Source organism: Pituophis catenifer, unplaced genomic scaffold (genome assembly GCF_029215685.1).
Source record: "Pituophis catenifer annectens isolate HBS135680 unplaced genomic scaffold, rPitCat1.0.hap2 SCAF_2, whole genome shotgun sequence".
Taxonomy (NCBI): domain Eukaryota; kingdom Metazoa; phylum Chordata; class Lepidosauria; order Squamata; family Colubridae; genus Pituophis; species Pituophis catenifer.
Genome location: NW_027256882.1, coordinates 120,899,357 through 120,917,179, shown reverse-complemented (window position 1 = coordinate 120,917,179; position 17,823 = coordinate 120,899,357). Strand labels below are relative to the sequence as shown.

Genomic DNA, 17,823 nt, shown 5'->3' with positions numbered 1-17,823 from the left:
ACACAAGAAGTTGTCTTATTTTACATCAATCTGCTTGGCCATCTAACCCAATACGAACAACTGTGACTGGCAGTACCATACAACTTAATTAGAGTTCCCAGGGACTGGTCTCAGCTTGTGGTCTCTCACTGAATTATGATCTCTTGCTGTTTTTGTTTTCATACTTACCGTATGTCTAATTATGCCTCTGCATATCTTGTATAGCTACATAATGCAAGTTCCAAAACTTGTTAACTTGCCTTGATTTTTGGCAGGTTATCATTGGGAGCATCTTTGAGGTCATTTGGGCTGCAATAAAGCCTGGCACCTCCTTTGGGATAAGCGTCTTACGAGCTCTCAGGTTACTGCGTATTTTCAAAGTCACAAAGTAAGTGGGCTTTATGTCAATACATCAGAAATGCATAAAGTGATTTAGTCTGTGAGTATGTTTGCTAAATATAGAGTTAAAGCAAGGATGACAACATAGGTTAGAGTTAATAACAGCTTTATCAAATAAAAATAATTTGAGAATTAATATTCAATTAGCATATTTTGCAGAGAAAAGAGTTTATTTAGTGAATCAATTGTTAGACTAGACTAGAAGAGGGAAAACCAGGATTAAATCTGCATAAATGCTCTTGAATCAATATGCATCTTTCTGTCAAGGTGCCACTGAGACAGATCTTAATGTTTCAGTGTTCAGCAGGATGTTGTAAAGATGTAATAATAAGAGAAAATCTTATACTACAAATAACTTGGAGCTAATAGAAAGAAATAAAGCTATAGAAAATATATAGTTTGCCAATATTTAAAACAAGATGTGCTGATGATTTATTAGAAAATAAATGTAACTTTCTTTTAAAAAACCTATGAAATGAATTGATAAAATGCATTTAGAAATATGCTAGTAAGTATATATATATGATACCAAGAAAATATTTTATTATTCAGTGGATTATCAGTATTGTTTGCATTAGCTTAAATTGTAGGCCTGAAAGAGCTTTCCTTTTTTTTTTTTTTTTTGGTGTGACTCTGATTAACATACATAGTTCATATGTGGAATTTTTTTTTGGCAGGTACTGGGCTTCCCTACGAAACCTAGTTGTATCTCTGCTGAACTCCATGAAGTCCATCATCAGCCTTCTTTTCCTCCTTTTCCTCTTCATAGTCGTTTTTGCCCTTTTGGGAATGCAACTCTTTGGGGGCCAGTAAGTAATGGGAAATTGTGGTGAGGTGGGGACCTTTCCTGATGTATCTTTTGTGTGACTATCTGAGCCAGGTTCAAATGTCACATTATCATTTTGCTATCGTTTCCATAAGTTTATCAGGTGGAAAAAAATAACTGTGCTAATGGACGTCCCCTTGGCCTTTTCTCTTCCATTTGTCCTAGTTTGTGCTGAATTGTTGACTACTTCCCATGAAGTCTAAACCAAAAATCTTGATTACATATTCTGCTTTCCAAGAACTATTCCAAACACAATTTTCTGTAACATATTTCTTAGGAACTGATTTAATAAAGATTGGAGCTGAGCCCATAAAGAGAGAGATGGGACCACAAAGATACAAGGCTTTTTATATCCCAATAATCTATGATTACTCCAATTAAGTATCTTTACACTTTACACTTAATAAGCAGTGGTGAAATCTGAACCGGTTTGCCACTGGTTTGCTGGGTGCGCACTGCGCAGCAAGCGCGTGCTGTGTGCGCGCATGCGCAATATGCACCAAACGCACGCTGCATGTGTGCATGCGCAGTATGGGCCAAAAGGAGGCTTGGGAAGATAAGTGGAACAGTGGGGGGGGGGAAATCAGCTGTGGCGCATGAGCTTGGGAACTTTTTTTTTTACTTTTTTAAAACATTTTTAACTACCGGTTCTCTGGAACCGGTAGTTAAAAATGCTTTAAAAAGTTTTTTAAAAAAAGTTCCAACGATCGCACGTCGCTCAGCTGATAGTTGGAAGTTTTTTTTTTTTTACTTTTTTACTACTGGTTCGGCGAACGGTTCAGCCCAAACCGGTAGCATTTCACTCCTGCCTGGAAGTACCTAAGTGTGAGCAAAAGATTTTCTAATGTAGAGGAAAATGGTATTTTTACAAATATGAGATAGCTAGGATCTTTGCCTGCTTCCTAAAATTCTTATGCTTAAGAACTTTTATGCTGCAGACATTGCATGCAAAAACAATGAATGCTTGTTTATCTCAATTTTTCTGCCCCCTCCCCAATGCTTAAACCTATACTTAGTATCCATGCCTATAATGATATTTTAATTAGACTTGGCTATAATCACTTTCCTTTTTTCTCACCTTCCCCCAACAGACATGCAGTAATGCAGATGAATGCATAGAATGTGGAATACATTTAACTGTAGTGGCATCCTCTAAAACAAACAACATGGTATCCAAAGCAGAAACCTCCCACAAGCATTTTTCCTCCTCCCTAGTAGTAAAAGCACAACAATACATTCATTGTCTACCCTGTTATAATATCCCAAATCAGCTGCTTGAGAAAGTTGCCTGATTCCATCTTATGATAACCTGGGCTTTCCTACACCCCATCTCTATACATCTATTTGCACTGGAGGATGGATACGACTCATGGTATTAGGTATAGGCCCAAGTGGCCTAAGAACAGAAGAATAAAAATAATGTAATATATGTGATTATAATTTGTTTTTATCAAATTAATCCCCCTGTACAGGTTCAATTTTGATGATGGAACCCCACCAACCAATTTTGACACTTTTCCAGCAGCAATAATGACAGTATTTCAGGTAAGAAGGGGGATGGGGGAGCTGTTTTCTTTGACTTGTTGGGGTTTTTGTTTTTGGTACAAATCTTACACATGAGCCAAATATACTACACAGAAGTTCAGATAGCGGTTTTTCATTTCCTTTCCTTGTAGTTTCCAGAGATTCTTCCCTGATTTAAATGAGCTAAAGATATGGACAACCAGAAACATTACTCACAAACCTGGCAGCTAGATTTTGGAGTGACTGCTGCTTGGGGGAGGAGATCAGCAGCAGCTGCTAGTGCAATGTTTTATTATTGTACCTTGCTTTTTATGTTTTGCATTGTAGTTTCATACTGTAACTAAACTAACTCCATAGAACTGGGCTAACGGTTCTGAAAGAAATGGTGTGTGTTGTCACTCCAGTCTGTTCTGATTATCTCTCATGCTTTTATAGATAGATATTATAGATATAGCCCAAAATTTCAAGTCTGGTGGCATAAGATATTTTGTTGTGAGCGGAGGAGTGGAGGACTGTTCTTGTGAAATATTTCTGGACACGTTCAATTGTATTAATGTCCGATACGCAGTGCGGATTCCAGACAGATGAGCTGTATTCGAGAATTGGTCTAGCAAATATTTTATATGCTCTGGTTAGTAGTGTAATAATACTGGAGAAGAAGCTATGCAAGATTAGGTTTACAACCCTTAATGCCTTTTTGGCGATGTTGTTACAGTGGGCTTTGGCACTTAGATCATTTGATATGAGTACTCCAAGTTCCTTGAAGATAGGGATAACTGTGGCTAGTGACCATAGGTTGGATAGGGAGCTGGTCCTGAAAGATTTTTCAAAGATTATGCTTAGAGGTTCTGCTATAGCAGTGGAAAGCTATTTTAAGAAGTATGCACATAGTCCATCAGGTCCAATAGATAGAGATGGTTTTAGTCTACGTAGTGCCTTTTCAACGTTATTGTCTGTGAAATCTATTTGTGTTAGATAGTTGTAGTTATTAGTGGTACGGCTAGGGAAGGTTGAGCATGAGCATGAGCCATTGCTGTTTACAAAGACTGAGCCGAAGAATGTGTTAAAGAGGTTTGCTTTAACTGCTTCATCATTGCATAAAAGGACCTGTTAGGTCCTTTTAGGGGTGGGATGGATCTCGAGTCTTTAAGTTTGTTGTTTACAAAATTATAGAAGGTGCGGTTGGATTTCGTGCTCAGAAGGTTTTCTTCTTGTTTGATGTGGTAATTGGTGCATTCAGTCTTTATTTGGTGGCATATATTTTTGTAGTGGCTTTTAAAGTTAGTTAAAATTTGGGAAATTTGGAGTAAATATAAAGGGAGGTTGCTTCCGAAGAACTCTCCATTATCACCAGTAGTAATTTTGGAAAAGTTCCCAGGGAATTTGAAGAATAAAGTGAATGAAATTTTAAAAGAGAAAAATAAAATGAAATTAAGGGAATGGTTAGGAGGAATGAGGACACGTGGGGAATTGGAAGAGGTTCTAGGAGGAAAACGGTTGTCTTGGTTAAATTATAGCCAAGTGGAACAATGGACTAAAAACTGGATAAGAGAAAATGGAGAGTGTAGAGAGTTAACGAGGTTTGAGGAATTAATTGAAAAAAATCAAACTGTAAAGGAAGAAAATAAAGGGATAAAAGGCTTAATGAGTGGAATCTATAAAATATTGTTGGAGGAAGAGAAGAGGGGAAATTTTGGAAAGATGGTATGGGAAACTGATTTGAAGATACAAATAGGGCAACAGAGTTGGGACAGAATTTGGCAACAAAGAGTGTTGAGAAATATGTCAGTAAGAATAAAAGAGAATTACTACAAAATGGTATGGAGATGGTACTTAACTCCAGTTAGATTAAGCAATATGAATCAGCACTATTCAGATAACTGTTGGAGAGGTTGTGGGGAAAAAGGAACGTATTTACATATGTGGTGGGATTGTAAATTTGTGCAAAAATTGTGGAAGATGGTGTTTAAGGAGATAGAAGAAATTGTAGGAATAAAGGTAGAAGAGGCACCAAAGGTAGCATTACTCTCACTATTGGAAGATATAAAATGTAAAAAAGAGACTAAAGAATTGATAATAAATTTGTTGACCGCAGCAAGGCTAATGATTTCTAGGAACTGGAAGATATAAGGTGTTTATAATTTGGAAGAATGGTATAAGGAAGTTTGGGATATTGCCATAAATGATAAATTGACTTGCAATATTAAAGTAAGGAGAGGCATAATGAAGGTAAACGATTTCAATGGAATCTGGAAACAGTTCCTAATATATGTGTTTTCTGGAGGAAGAGGGATACCACCACCACCAGAAGAAGCTTTAAGATTCTGGAAGCAGGAATGATCCCAAGGGGTGGGGGTGCACTTGTTGATTTTTGTATTTTGTATATTGTTATATATTATATATTATGATTCATGTATGTTATGTATGTTAATTTCTTTTTTTTTATATGTTAATAATAAAAAAATATGGAAAAAAAATAAAGTTAGTTACATAGCCAGTTTTGTTTTTTCGCCAGAGGGATTTTTTGGGGGGGGATTGGAGGTTTCTTATTGATATGGGTAATTTGTTTTTCCTGGTTTTGGTGATGATTAGTGGTACATATAGTTTAATAATTCTATTGACTTCGAGCAAGAAAATGTTATAATGGTCTTTAGCAGTGTTATAGTCAGAGAATAGAATTTGCCAATTAAGAAATGAGAGGTCGATGTCTATGAGATCATAGTTGGCTTTTTAAATTTTTTATTGTTTTAAATTTATTTTTTAACAATTTGTAAACCATCCAGAGTTGCTGGGAAGCAAGTGGCATATAAATTTAATAATTTATTATTGTATCTCTTGAGTTGTATACTTTATGGCTGGATTGGTTTAATTTCCTTAAAACTGTAGAAAAGTGTTCTATACAGTAGGAAAAAAAAAGGAGACAAAAATGACATCAAGCCCTAATTCCTGCTCAGGGTTTGTTTAGGATTGGGACATGTTCAAAATATTGTAACGTAAATAAAGAATTGGCATTATAACAAAGGAAATTTAAAGGCATTTTGGTAGTAAGAATTAAAAATATAGTGGCTGGGCTAAAATAAATATAATATGATTTATAGCAGGAATGTCAAACCCGATCACATCACAGGCTGTATCATTAAGTATCGGGATGTTTTTTGCCTTTGCGGAACGAGGATGGGTTTGGCCTGCATGGACCGTATCTGGCCCTCAGGCCGCCATTTTGATAGGCCTGATTTATAGGATCTTTATGCTATCCCAATCATAGGACTTTGCATATACTGTATTATATAAAACATAGCATTACAAATCATAGAAGAATAAAAATGAAAAAAATAAAGCTGCTAACTATGTCAATAACCACCTCAATTTTTTTACATTGGAGTCAAATTTTGAGGCAACCACAGAGAAGGCAAATTTCCCAGGGACTTAAAATAAGCAGCATATATTTACAGCTCAAACATGCAGGACATGTATTATCATTTGTTAATATTAGTTATTCAGTTTTGATGCAGTGTGATTCCAACCAACTCTGGGCAGCTCACCAAAATAAAAACAACATAAAAACAAAGTACAATAAAATAAACTGGAACGAATTATAAACAATAATTACAAAAAGGCAATCCAGACTACATATCAAAAACATTACAAACAGGGGTTTCCTATCCGCCTGATTCCAAGGCCTGGGAGCTACTTGCAGCAGGTGAGCCCACAGATAATCAGAAACTGTACTGCGTAGGGCTGTATTGGTGATAACATTTTGAGTTGTATCCGGAAGTAGCATAGCAATCAAAGGAGAGGTTAGTTTCCCTCTCATCAGCTAGTCTGTTTGAACTGACCGAAGTATTCTTCAAAGGCGACCAAAAGTAGAGTGCTTTGCAATAGCCAGGTATATGGTGATGAGGGCATAGTGGCTGTAGCTGAGCACAAGGCTCCAAAAACCTGCTGCACTAATCAAGGCTGGGCAGATGTTTTCCTTGCCATGATCTCTACGTTGTTCCAATAGGAGCCAGGAGTCCATGGGAATCTCTGGATCATGGACCCGCTCCTTCAAGGGCCAGAGCCAAAGCTGGAGCTTCTATAAGAAGCCAAATTATTTGTGAAGAATCAGCCACTGTGTTTTGCAGATTTGCAACTTGAACCTCTTTCAACCTAACCAGTCCCTTGCAAGTTCCAGAATCTAAGGCAGGATGGCTACAGTACAGCATCTTCTATTCAGTTCAGGTATATCAGAATACTGATGATATCTTATCAATATCAGCCGATGACATTTTCCAGAAGTTTCACATAACTGTTAAATAAGATGGGTGAGAAATGTGAGAAAACTAAATAGCCAGGAGTTTGAGGTATTTTCCCCCATCACCCTTGACTGGAACTGCCTACTTAGGCTTTTGCTTGATGCCTAAGTTATAGCAAAGATTCAGAAAATCCAGTTACTGGAACCCTATAGCTTTATCTTAACCCTTCCTCTGAAAGGGAAGAATAGATAGGGTGGAAATTGTCTAGTATTACCAAATAACAATATTACATTTAAATTCTGGCCTTCTTCACATGTAATATCATGATGTCTATTGAATTCCCCAATTGATTAATATTGAATCCACTTTGCAATTTTATAAAGGCTAAGCAATTTGTTTGGGGTTGAAGTAATTAATTGAATTTTTCAGATCCTGACTGGTGAAGACTGGAATGAAGTGATGTATCATGGTATCCAATCTCAGGGCGGTGTTGATAAAGGAATGATGTTTTCAATCTATTTCATAGTCCTGACCTTGTTTGGTAACTGTATCCTTTTACAAAGAAATATATTATCTTATTTTAGAGATTGTGTTGTGAATTATGCATGGAAGGCACTGACCGGTGATTGCTACAGTACAAAGTAGGTGATTCTTCCATCTTGATGATGTGTTGCACAGCTAGAGAAATATTCCTTCTTCAAATCAATGAGAGAATTCTGCTCCTTTTTAAGTAGTGCAAATAAAGGAATGCAACTTCTTTTTAAACATATCATCAATTTATTTATTTATTTATTATTAAAATTTATATGCCGCCCTTCTCCCGAAGGACATGGGGCGGCTCACATAAATAAAAAACAATAACAATAAAATCTAAAACCAATCTAAAATTAAAATCCCCAAATTTAAAACCTCGTAGAATGATCAGGGAGTCTGCTGGAGTTTAAGAGTTTATTAGATTTCTATACCGCCCTTCTCCCAAAGGACTCAGGGCGGTGTACAGCCATGGAGCGCTTTAAAGTTGGTAACCAACACCTTGAATCGCACCCGGAAGACCACCGGGAGTCAGTGCAGCTTGCACAGGAGGGGTATTACGTGGATGCGCCGCATCGCACCCATAACCACCCGCGCAGCCACATTCTGGACCAGTTGGAGCCTCTGAGTGCTCTTCAAGGGGAGCCCCATGTAGAGAGCGTTGCAGTAGTCCAGACGTGACGTGACGAGGGCATGAGTGACTGTGCGCAGGGCATCCTGGTCCAGAAAGTGACGCAACTGGTGCATCAGGCGAACCCGATAAAAAGCTCCCCTGGCTACGGCCGTCATGTGATCTTCCAAAGACAGCCATGCATCCAGGAGAACGCCCAAGTTGTGAGCCCTCTCTGAGGGGGCCAAGGTGTTGCCCCCAATAGTCAGCGATAGAACCAGCTGACTATACTGGGACGCCGGGAGCCACAGCCACTCCGTCTTGGAGGGGTTGAGTTTGAGCTTGTTTCTCCCCACCAAGATCCGCACAGCCTCCAGGCACTGGGACATCACGTCAAGGGCATCATTGGGGTGGTCCAGGGTGGAGATGTACAGCTGAGTATTGTCAGCGTACTGGTGGAATCTCGCCCGGAAACAACAGATGATCTCGCCCAGCAACTTCACATAAATGTTGAACAGAAGGGGCGAGAGGACTGACCCTTGCGGCACCCCATATACAAGGCGCCTTGAGGTCGACCTCTGCCCCTCTGCCAACACAAACTGCACATGGTCGGAGAGGAAGGAGGAGAACCACCGCATCATGGTGCCCCCCACTCCCAACCCCTCCAATCGTTGCAGCATGATACCATGGTCGATGGTATCAAAAGCCATTTAGAGATCTAATAGGACCAGGACAGAGGAGCAACCCCTGTCCTGAGCCCTCCAGAGATCATCAACCAATGCGACCAATGCCGTTTCCGTGCTGTGCCCTGGCCTGAAGCCTGACTGGAATGGATCTAGATAATCGGCTTCATCCAGGTACTGGGGAAGTTGTCGCACCACCACACTCTCAACAAACTTCGCCACAAAGCGAAGGTTGGAGACTGGGCAATAATTCGCTAATACAGCCGGGTCCAGGGAGGGCTTCTTAGGAGGGGCCTCACCATCGCCTCTTTCAAAGAGGGGGGGAAGTAACCCTCGCTCAAAGAAGCGTTAATAATCCCCTGGAGCCAGCCTCGTGTAACCTCCCGGGAGGCCAGCACCAACCAGGAGGGACATGGATACAATAAACATGTGGCAGCGCTAAGTCTCCCCAGAATCCTGTCCACATCCTCGGGAGTCACAAGGTCAAACCCCTCCCAGATAACATTCTCAAGACCCCCCTCCATCATCCCATCCAGATCTACCCAATCAGAGTCCAGACCTTCCCGAATCTGAGTGACTTTGTCATGCAGGAATTGCACAAAATCCTCAGCCCTGCCCTGCAAGGGGTCATCCCTCGCTCCCGGATGAAGTAGGGAGTGGGTCACCCTAAACAGGGCTGCTGGGCGGTTCTCTGCAGACCCGATAAGAGCAGAAAAATAATTACATTTTGCCGCTTTTATCGCCACTAGGTAGATCTTAATATGAGACCTCACCAGTGTTCAGTCAGATTCGGAGCGACTGGCCCTCCAATCACTCTCCAGGCATCTTTTCCGGCGCTTCTTCTCTCTCAGCTCCTCGGAAAACCAGGGAGCCAATTGAGATCGGCACCGGGTTAGAGGCCGCAAAGGCACAACGCAGTCCAAAGCTCCAGCTGCCGCCCTATCCCAGGCGGCCACCAGTTCTTCAGTCGCACCGTGAGCCAGAGCCTCAGGGAATGCTCCAAGCTCCATCAGGAACCTATCCGGGCCCATCAGGCACCTGGGACAGAACCACCTAGTCGGTTCCGTCTCCCTGCGGCGAGGTGTAGCGGTTCAAAAGTCCATGCAAAGGAGGGAGTGATCAGACCATGACAAGGGCTCGATGACTAAATCCCCTATTTCCAGATCATTCTGCCACTGACCAGTGACAAAAATCAAGTCCAGAGTGTGTCCCCCCATTGTGTGTGTGTGGGGACGGGGACAGATCACCCATGTGAGTAGGGCCTTGAACTAACTGGGTCAGGTCCAAGGCTGTCATGGAAGCCAAGAACTCCCGAGCCGCCATAGACGTTTCGCTGACAGATGGCAGGTTGAAATCCCCCGTAACCATAAGCCTGGGGGTATCAACCATCACCCCGGCTATCACGTCAGGCAGCTCAGGCAGGGCTGCTGCCATGCAGCAGAGAGCCAAGTATGTAATCAGCAGGCCCATCTGTACCCCACGACCCCACTTCACAAGGACGGACTCACATCCGGCTATCTGAAGTACAGTGGCCTCCCTCGGACATAGACTTTCTTCAATAATAACTGCCACCCCCCCCTCCCGCCCCTACCCTGAGCCCTCAGCTGATGGAATCCTCGGAAACCTGGTGGGCACATTTCAACAAGGGGCACCCCCCCTTCCGGCCCCAGCCAGGTCTCCGTAATACCCGCCACATCCGCTCCCCCCTCCTGAATAAGATCATAAATGAGGGAGGCCTTATTTATCACAGACCTGGTGTTGCACAACATCAGCTGATAGCTCAGGCCCTGAGGATCTGTGCTACATGGGGAACGAGAAAAGCATTGGGGACCGGAGTGCGCAATCACTCGAAGATAGTGGGTGCGCACTCCCATAACATGATATGGCCCCCTACTTCCACCATACCTGCCCCTCCCACCCACAGTACAAATCAAACAGCCCTCATTAGATCGAGCTCTAGCCCCCTCCCTGGTGTTCAACCCTGCACCCCCAATGCCGCAATCCCCCGCCAGACCTGGCCTTGACCTTGGTTGGCTACCCCCCAAACCCCCTTTGGTCACCCCTGAACCCCTTAAAATTTAATTAAAAACCATGGAACAGCCATGTCTTCAGGCCAGCGCGGAAAGTGCGGAGATCGGGAGCCGTCCAGAGCTCGGTGGGTAATCCATTCCAAAGGGTCGGTGCGGCCACAGAGAATGCCCTCATCCTGGGAGTCGCCAGCTGACACTGTCTGGCCAACAGCACCTGGAGGAGGGCAGCTCTATGTGAACGCACAGGGCGGTGGGAGGCTGGTAGGAGGTGGTCCTGCAAGTACCCTGGCCCATGCCATGTAGGGCTTTATAGATCAATACCAGCACCTTGAAGCGGATCTGGAAGGCCACCGGCAGCCAATCCAGCTCGCGCAGGAGAGGTGTTGCACGAGAGTAACAGGAAGCACCCGTAACAACCCGCGCAGCCGCATTCTGGACTAGCTGGAGCCTCCAGGTGCACCACAAGGATAGCCCCATGTAGAGGGCATTGCAGTAATCCAACCGAGAGACAATGAGAGCTTGAGTGACTGTAAGGAGGGCATCCCTGTCTAGGAAAGGCCACAACTGCGCACTAGGTGAACCTGTGCAAAGGCCTCCCTTGTCATGGCCGATAGATGGTCCACCAAGGACAGCCGTGAATTGAGGATGCCAAGATTGCGAGCCTTTTCAGAGGGAGTAAGTAGCTCCCCTCCCATCAAAAGTGATGGGGTAGCTAGATCAGGCGATGCCGGTATCCACAGCCACTCAGTCGTGGAGCGGTTGAATCTGAGCCTGTTTCTACCCATCCAGACCTGTACCGCCTCCAGGCACTTTGACATCACAGAAAGGGCATCCCTGGGTTGGTCCGGGGTGGAGATATACAATTGGGTATCATCAGTGTACTGATGATATCCCACCCCGAAACTACGAATGATCTCACCCAGCGGCTTCATGTAGATGTTAAAGAACAGGGGGGAGAGAACCGACCCCTGCGGCACCCCACACATGAGGGGCCTAGGGGAGGATCTCTGACCCCCTGCCCAAACTGCGTACGGACTGAGAGGTAGGAGGAGAACCACTGTAACACAGTGCCCCCTATTCCCAACACCCGGAGCCGTCGCAGTAGGATACCATGGTCGATGGTATCGAAAGCCGCCGAGAGGTCAAGTAGCACCAGAATGGAGGAACAGCCCCCATCCCGGGCCCGCCAGAGATCATTCACCAGGGCGACCAATGCCGTTTCCGTGCTGTGGCCGCGCCTGAAACCCGATTGGTACGGGTCTAGGTAATCAGCTTCCTCCAGGAATTGTGGGAGTTGGTACGCCACCACGGCCTCAACAACCTTTGCTACAAGGCGAAGGTTGGAGACAGATTCATGCTCAAGATTCAGAGATTCAGCTAGTTATTCATTACATTTAATTTGTGAAAAAGAAAGGCCATCACAAGCAGTCAAGCATTGTTACTAAAACCTGACTTCTACATCATTCAGAGCACTCTTGGAGAGCTTTGTGGGGGGATCTTACAGTTAAATAACTATTCCTTTTGAGTAATTAAATTCAATGAACTCTGGGCAATCTTTGGGGGAAAGGCCTACAAGCAAATTGAAGGAATTGAATTTATTTTCTAAAATAAACTGAAATTAGATCATGAACAGTTTCTAATATTACCTTAACTCTCAACATTTAGACACTTTGCTCAATGTGTTCTTGGCTATTGCTGTGGATAATTTGGCCAATGCACAAGAGCTCACCAAGGTAAGACTGCTTCTCTAGCAATGGACAAGAGATTGTGGAATGCTTGTTTACTAAATGTGATTATTGAAGTGGAGGAAAGAATCATTACCCCATCCATTGAACCCAGTTATAAATCAGTGATTTTCCAATCAAAGCTAGTATTGTCATGTTGGCTGATGACACCCAGTATTACATACACGTTTACGTCCAATCGGATTTAATCTCTGTCTGATTGTTTTCCATGAACCAAATGTGTATTTCTATATGCATGGAATTGTAGGGCTGCTGAATTGACATCCACGCTCTTCAAGGGGCACATGGATTTTACAATCCAATATTAATTGCTGCTGTCCAAAGGTTCGTAATTTTTTCAGAACATGGGTACCATCATTTGATATCAAATGATGGCACCTCCCCACCCTTGTTATTACTCAAGACCCACAAGATCTTATAAAGTCTCATGTAAGAATGCTAAAACCTTGTGAAATTTCATGCAAAATTTCGGCATACTCTCATTCATTGATGAAAAATTGCTCAAACCTTCCAAGTCTTAATAATCTCATGGGTTTCTGCTATTTTTTTAAAATATAATTTTAATTTAAAGATTGCTAGTGAAAGATGACCTGGCACATGGGATCTTTTATTGCTAAGCTCTGGTATAAATTATATGACACAAAAGAGCAAATCTCTTTTGTGCAAGGTGATTCTGTTTTATGAAGTTCTAAGTTCTCACTTTCAGTTTAGCTTCACAGTAGTGAAGGTTTAGCTCTTGCCTGAATATGCTGCTCTGAAAAAATACCTAAAGCTAAACATGAGTTCCTTCCATTCTTTTAGCCCAAAAATAGGCCAACACAATGTAAGCTTTACTGTGCCTCAGCGACGAGGCTGGGAAACTGTGCTGTTCTTACAAATTTAATGTGGGACAGTTTCAAAGGAACAATTACTGAAGAAGAAGGTGGGGGGGGGAACCCTCTTTAACAGCAAACAATATCTGGCTGCCTCCACAGCAGGCCAGCAGTGAAATACAGGTGATGTCATGAGGAGATATTCCTGAAAAATAATCAGCAAGTCGTTTTTGTGCTGCAGTAAGCAGGACATGAAGACAAATTCAAACTTTACATTTAAATTTTATATTTGTTAATGCCAGAAAGGTTTTGTACTTCTGTGCCTCTCTCTTTTATAAATACTTCGATATGTTCTCCTTTTGCATCTGTCCTACTATTTCTATAGCATATACTGGTGATCATAGGAAAAATGCAGTTACTTCATTGAATTGTAAAAGTACATTATTAAGAGGGCTCTTGACCTTATCTTATGAATAGCATGTAGCCCCTTATATTCAAAGCAATAGATACATCATGAAACGGAAGAATGGCTCTTGGTTTCAGTAGGAAGAGTAAGGACATTAGCAGATCCTCTCTAATATATGGCCTTCGCAGGATGAACAAGAAGAAGAAGAAGCAGCTAACCAGAAACTTGCCCTCCAGAAGGCGAAGGAAGTAGCAGAAGTGAGTCCTCTTTCTGCAGCCAACATGTCAATAGCAGTGTAAGTGCTATATTGATGGATCTCTGTCCCATGTTACCCTACGTTTTCTGCAAAGGAAGGTAGATTAATGATCATTTCTGGATCTTGGTGAATGGTCTCTAGTGAGACAATGTACTTGAGGTTCTGTTAAATGGTGGGGACAGTTTATGGAGGAAAATCTTTCCTAATCTTGGTCTTTCATAATATATGTAGAACTGTGGGGTACATAGAGAGAATTGAGATAGGAAAGTAAGCTGCAGCCCAAATTATTTCTATTTATCATCCCATAACAGCAGGCAGTACAAAATAAGAATCAAGACACATGACTATTTATTAGTTTCTTAAACCCAGACAGAAAGATTCTCTGTTGCATCTCAAATTAGTATAATATTGAACATGGTTGTACATATCTAGATTCATTAGCCATTTTCCTGGCAGGTTAGGAGCAATTCATAAACCTAGTATTTTCTCTGGCTTTGCATGTTGTTTCCAGTCATACCAATAAAACATCCAGCTGAAGAGTTGTGTCACTTATCTTCTGGAACATCAGACTTTGGTAATCAGCTTAGTATCAGTAAAAATGATAAAAAATGCCACGTCCAATCTAAACATCTCATTGATACTGTTACCAATTTCAATTGCAATTATAATCACCAACATTGGTATTTATGGATGTGCAACGTTTTGGGATCGAGAATTGCATTTATGTCGTGTTAGAGTTTAAATGTGTGCAGAAAAAAGCAAAACAAATTGTGTCTCAAAATAAAAATCATTTATTTAGAAGATTCTTACCATTTTTGCATAAGTTGCTTTCATCTGCCCACTTTTTCCCACTACTTTATCAAGTTTACAAAAACTCAGCAGAAGACCAAAAAGGGATACAGTTGCTCAAATATATTTCGCCATAAAAGCCTAATTCACAGATGGTTACAAATGCCATTTTCTTCTGCCTTACATTGTTTCTAAGAAGGTATAAACTGGATGTTCTGAAAAAAAATATTGATTAGGTACAGATGACACAGTAGTATAGTACCCTAACAAGAATATTAGATCTCCTTGAGAACCTGATACTGAAAGCTCTTCAGATATATTGATTTCAACTCTCAATCCTTAACCATAGCTAAGCTAATTGTACAATTCTAGGAATAAAGTCCACACCTCCAAAGTGACTTAAGGTAGGAAATACTGGGTTTAGACAGAGCTTTTATTGCACAGAAAACATTTTTAAAAATCTATCCTTTTTTCCCCATAGGAAAGAGCAGCAAAAGAATCAAAAAGGCAGCAAATCTGTTTGGGAACAACGGACAAGTGAAATGCGGAAACAGAATTTACTGGCAAGTAGAGAGGCCCTATACAATGAGATGGATCCTGAGGATCATTGGAAAGTTACATACGCCCGGCAAATGCGTCCAGACATGAAAACTCACTTAGACAGACCACTGGTGGTAGATCCTCAAGAAAATCGGAATAACAACACCAACAAGACACGTCCCAGTGAGCCACCCTTGAATCCCCACTTTGGACAGCAGCGGTCTGTGGAATTCCTACGAAAACCACCCCGTTACCATGCACATTCACGAGAATCCCACCTGTATGAGCGTCCCGACTCAGGAAGCTTGGAGCCTCGACACCCAAGGAGCAATAGCAAGGAAATAGACTTTAATCAAGAAAGTAGATGTCATGATATTGATTATCCCAGCAAGGAGCATAGTGTCATTCCAGAGCAGGGTTATCATGGTGACTGTGCCTCAGAGCGCATCAAAAATTTAGATCCCCACCGCTGGCGACAAGGTAGCAAAGAAAGTCAAAGTGGATCACCTCGTACGGTAGATGGTGAACGGGAGCACCGGCGGCATAGAACACACCGCCGAATACCAGATGATGGAAGTGGTGAACAGAGTGGCAGAGTTGAGCGTCGCCCTCGGCATCGTGAGGGGAGCAGGCCTGTACGAACTGACATGGGTGGGGAACATCCTGATGGAGAAAGGCGCCGACGGCACCGGCATGCTGGACAGTCTGCTTATGAAGTCGATGGCAAGGAACGCCGACACCGACGCAGGAAGTGAGTAAGAACAGGACTGAAATGCAATCATTTGGGGGCTTCTGAAATCATGCCGAATAATTTCCTTACAATTACTTTAGAATACCAACTCACATAAATTCTTATAAAAGGTTAAATAATTATTTTGAGATTTAGGGAGAAGTTTTTATTTGAATTAAATTAGTTGGTCAAATTTCCTACATGAAAACTGATTAGAATGTCAAAGAGATAAAGCTTCTTTGGTGATAAATGGATTGCTAGTTAAAACAGTGGTCCCCAACCTTTCTGAGTCTGTGGACCAGTAGTGGCGGTAGCAAGGGGGTAGAGGGGATGGTTTTGCATGCGCACAAGCTGCTTGCATGGCCCAGTTCCCAACAAGCCACAGCCCAGTTCTGGGCCGCAGCCTGGGGATTGAAAACTCCTGAGTTAGAACATCTGATTTTGCAATAGAGAATGTATAATTTGCACACAAATGCATGCATGGTACTATTTCATCAATTGCCCTTTAGTTTACATACAGTTGGATTATTGTACAACCAGTATTTCCACATGCATGTGGGATTCCCATGAATCTATAAAGGGGGGAGACACCTTTTGCTAATACAAGTTCATTTTATGGACATATGGCTGTTCAAAATGTTTAAGAGGGACTGGGAAATGGACCATGGATGAAGAAAATAGCATTAATATTTAGGCTTATTATCACCCCATAGTGCTTTACAGCACTCTTTGGGTGGTTACAATGTAGAAGCATTATTTGCATTTTGTTCCCAACAATCTAGATCCTAAAATGTAGGTTTAGCAATAGAAAGTGTTTGTGTAATGCTTCTTCCAGGTATTGGTTTGGAGTGTGGTGAGACTAACAGCAACCTGATGGCTTTAAATATTCCATGCTACCATTAGTTGTATTTCTATGACATTTAAGAAATAATATGTTGCTAATGTTTTACTTTTTTTAATATGCTACAGAGAAAACCAAGGTTCTGGTCATCCACCAGGACCAAACCTATCTACCACAAGGCCAATTCAGCAAGATATGGGACGTTTAGAACCTCCAGTATCTGAGGATATTGACAACATGAAGAATAATAAATTGGCAACCAATGAAACCTCAAACCCACATCTCATCAGTCATTCTCAGAATGATCCTATCAAAGGAGGAAACCACTCAAATTCCACACCACACTGCACATCCCAAAATCAACCTATTCCTTTGGACCAATCATTTCTCAACTCTCAGAATTCTACCAGTCGCCAAACCCCCAGTAACCCTGCCAATCCAGCCAGTCCTGGAGCTCCTAAAAATCCAGAGAACAGCCTTATTGTCACTAATCCCACAACCCAAAACAATCCACCCAAAACTGCCAAGAAATCAGAATACACAGCAGTGGAGATTCCACCTGCCTTCCCACCTCCAATCAATAATGCTATAATGCAAGGTGAGCACTAAGTGTACTTGATCAGTAGACTTAAAACCAGGTGACATGGACATCAGGCAGAAAAGTTAGACTCATATGCATTTGATCCTGTGAATTAAGAGAGCATATGGGAACAATTCAGGGTGGGTATAAGAGAGGCAGTGTATTAAAAGCACAGTGAACATCTATTAATAATACCATAACTTCGGGTACTAGTAAAGGTGTCTTTGTATGTTTGATTGAATGATAGGAGGCACTACCCGTTTATGTTTCTCGATAACATGTTTGAATGGACATTTTGAATATATAA

General features: G+C 41.9%; 1 protein-coding gene across 1 annotated transcript in view; it reads left to right on the top strand.

Annotated features, from left to right (window-relative positions):
* CACNA1A (calcium voltage-gated channel subunit alpha1 A) overlaps positions 1–17,823 on the top strand; it is a 290,119-nt gene that overhangs the window by 142,458 nt on the left and 129,838 nt on the right. Inside the window, exons 13-20 of the mRNA XM_070937402.1 lie at positions 255–367; positions 1,056–1,187; positions 2,677–2,749; positions 7,393–7,510; positions 12,483–12,550; positions 13,969–14,075; positions 15,307–16,116; positions 17,065–17,534. Coding sequence (XP_070793503.1) covers positions 255–367; positions 1,056–1,187; positions 2,677–2,749; positions 7,393–7,510; positions 12,483–12,550; positions 13,969–14,075; positions 15,307–16,116; positions 17,065–17,534 — 1,891 coding nt within the window. The remainder of the gene's footprint in view (positions 1–254; positions 368–1,055; positions 1,188–2,676; positions 2,750–7,392; positions 7,511–12,482; positions 12,551–13,968; positions 14,076–15,306; positions 16,117–17,064; positions 17,535–17,823) is intronic.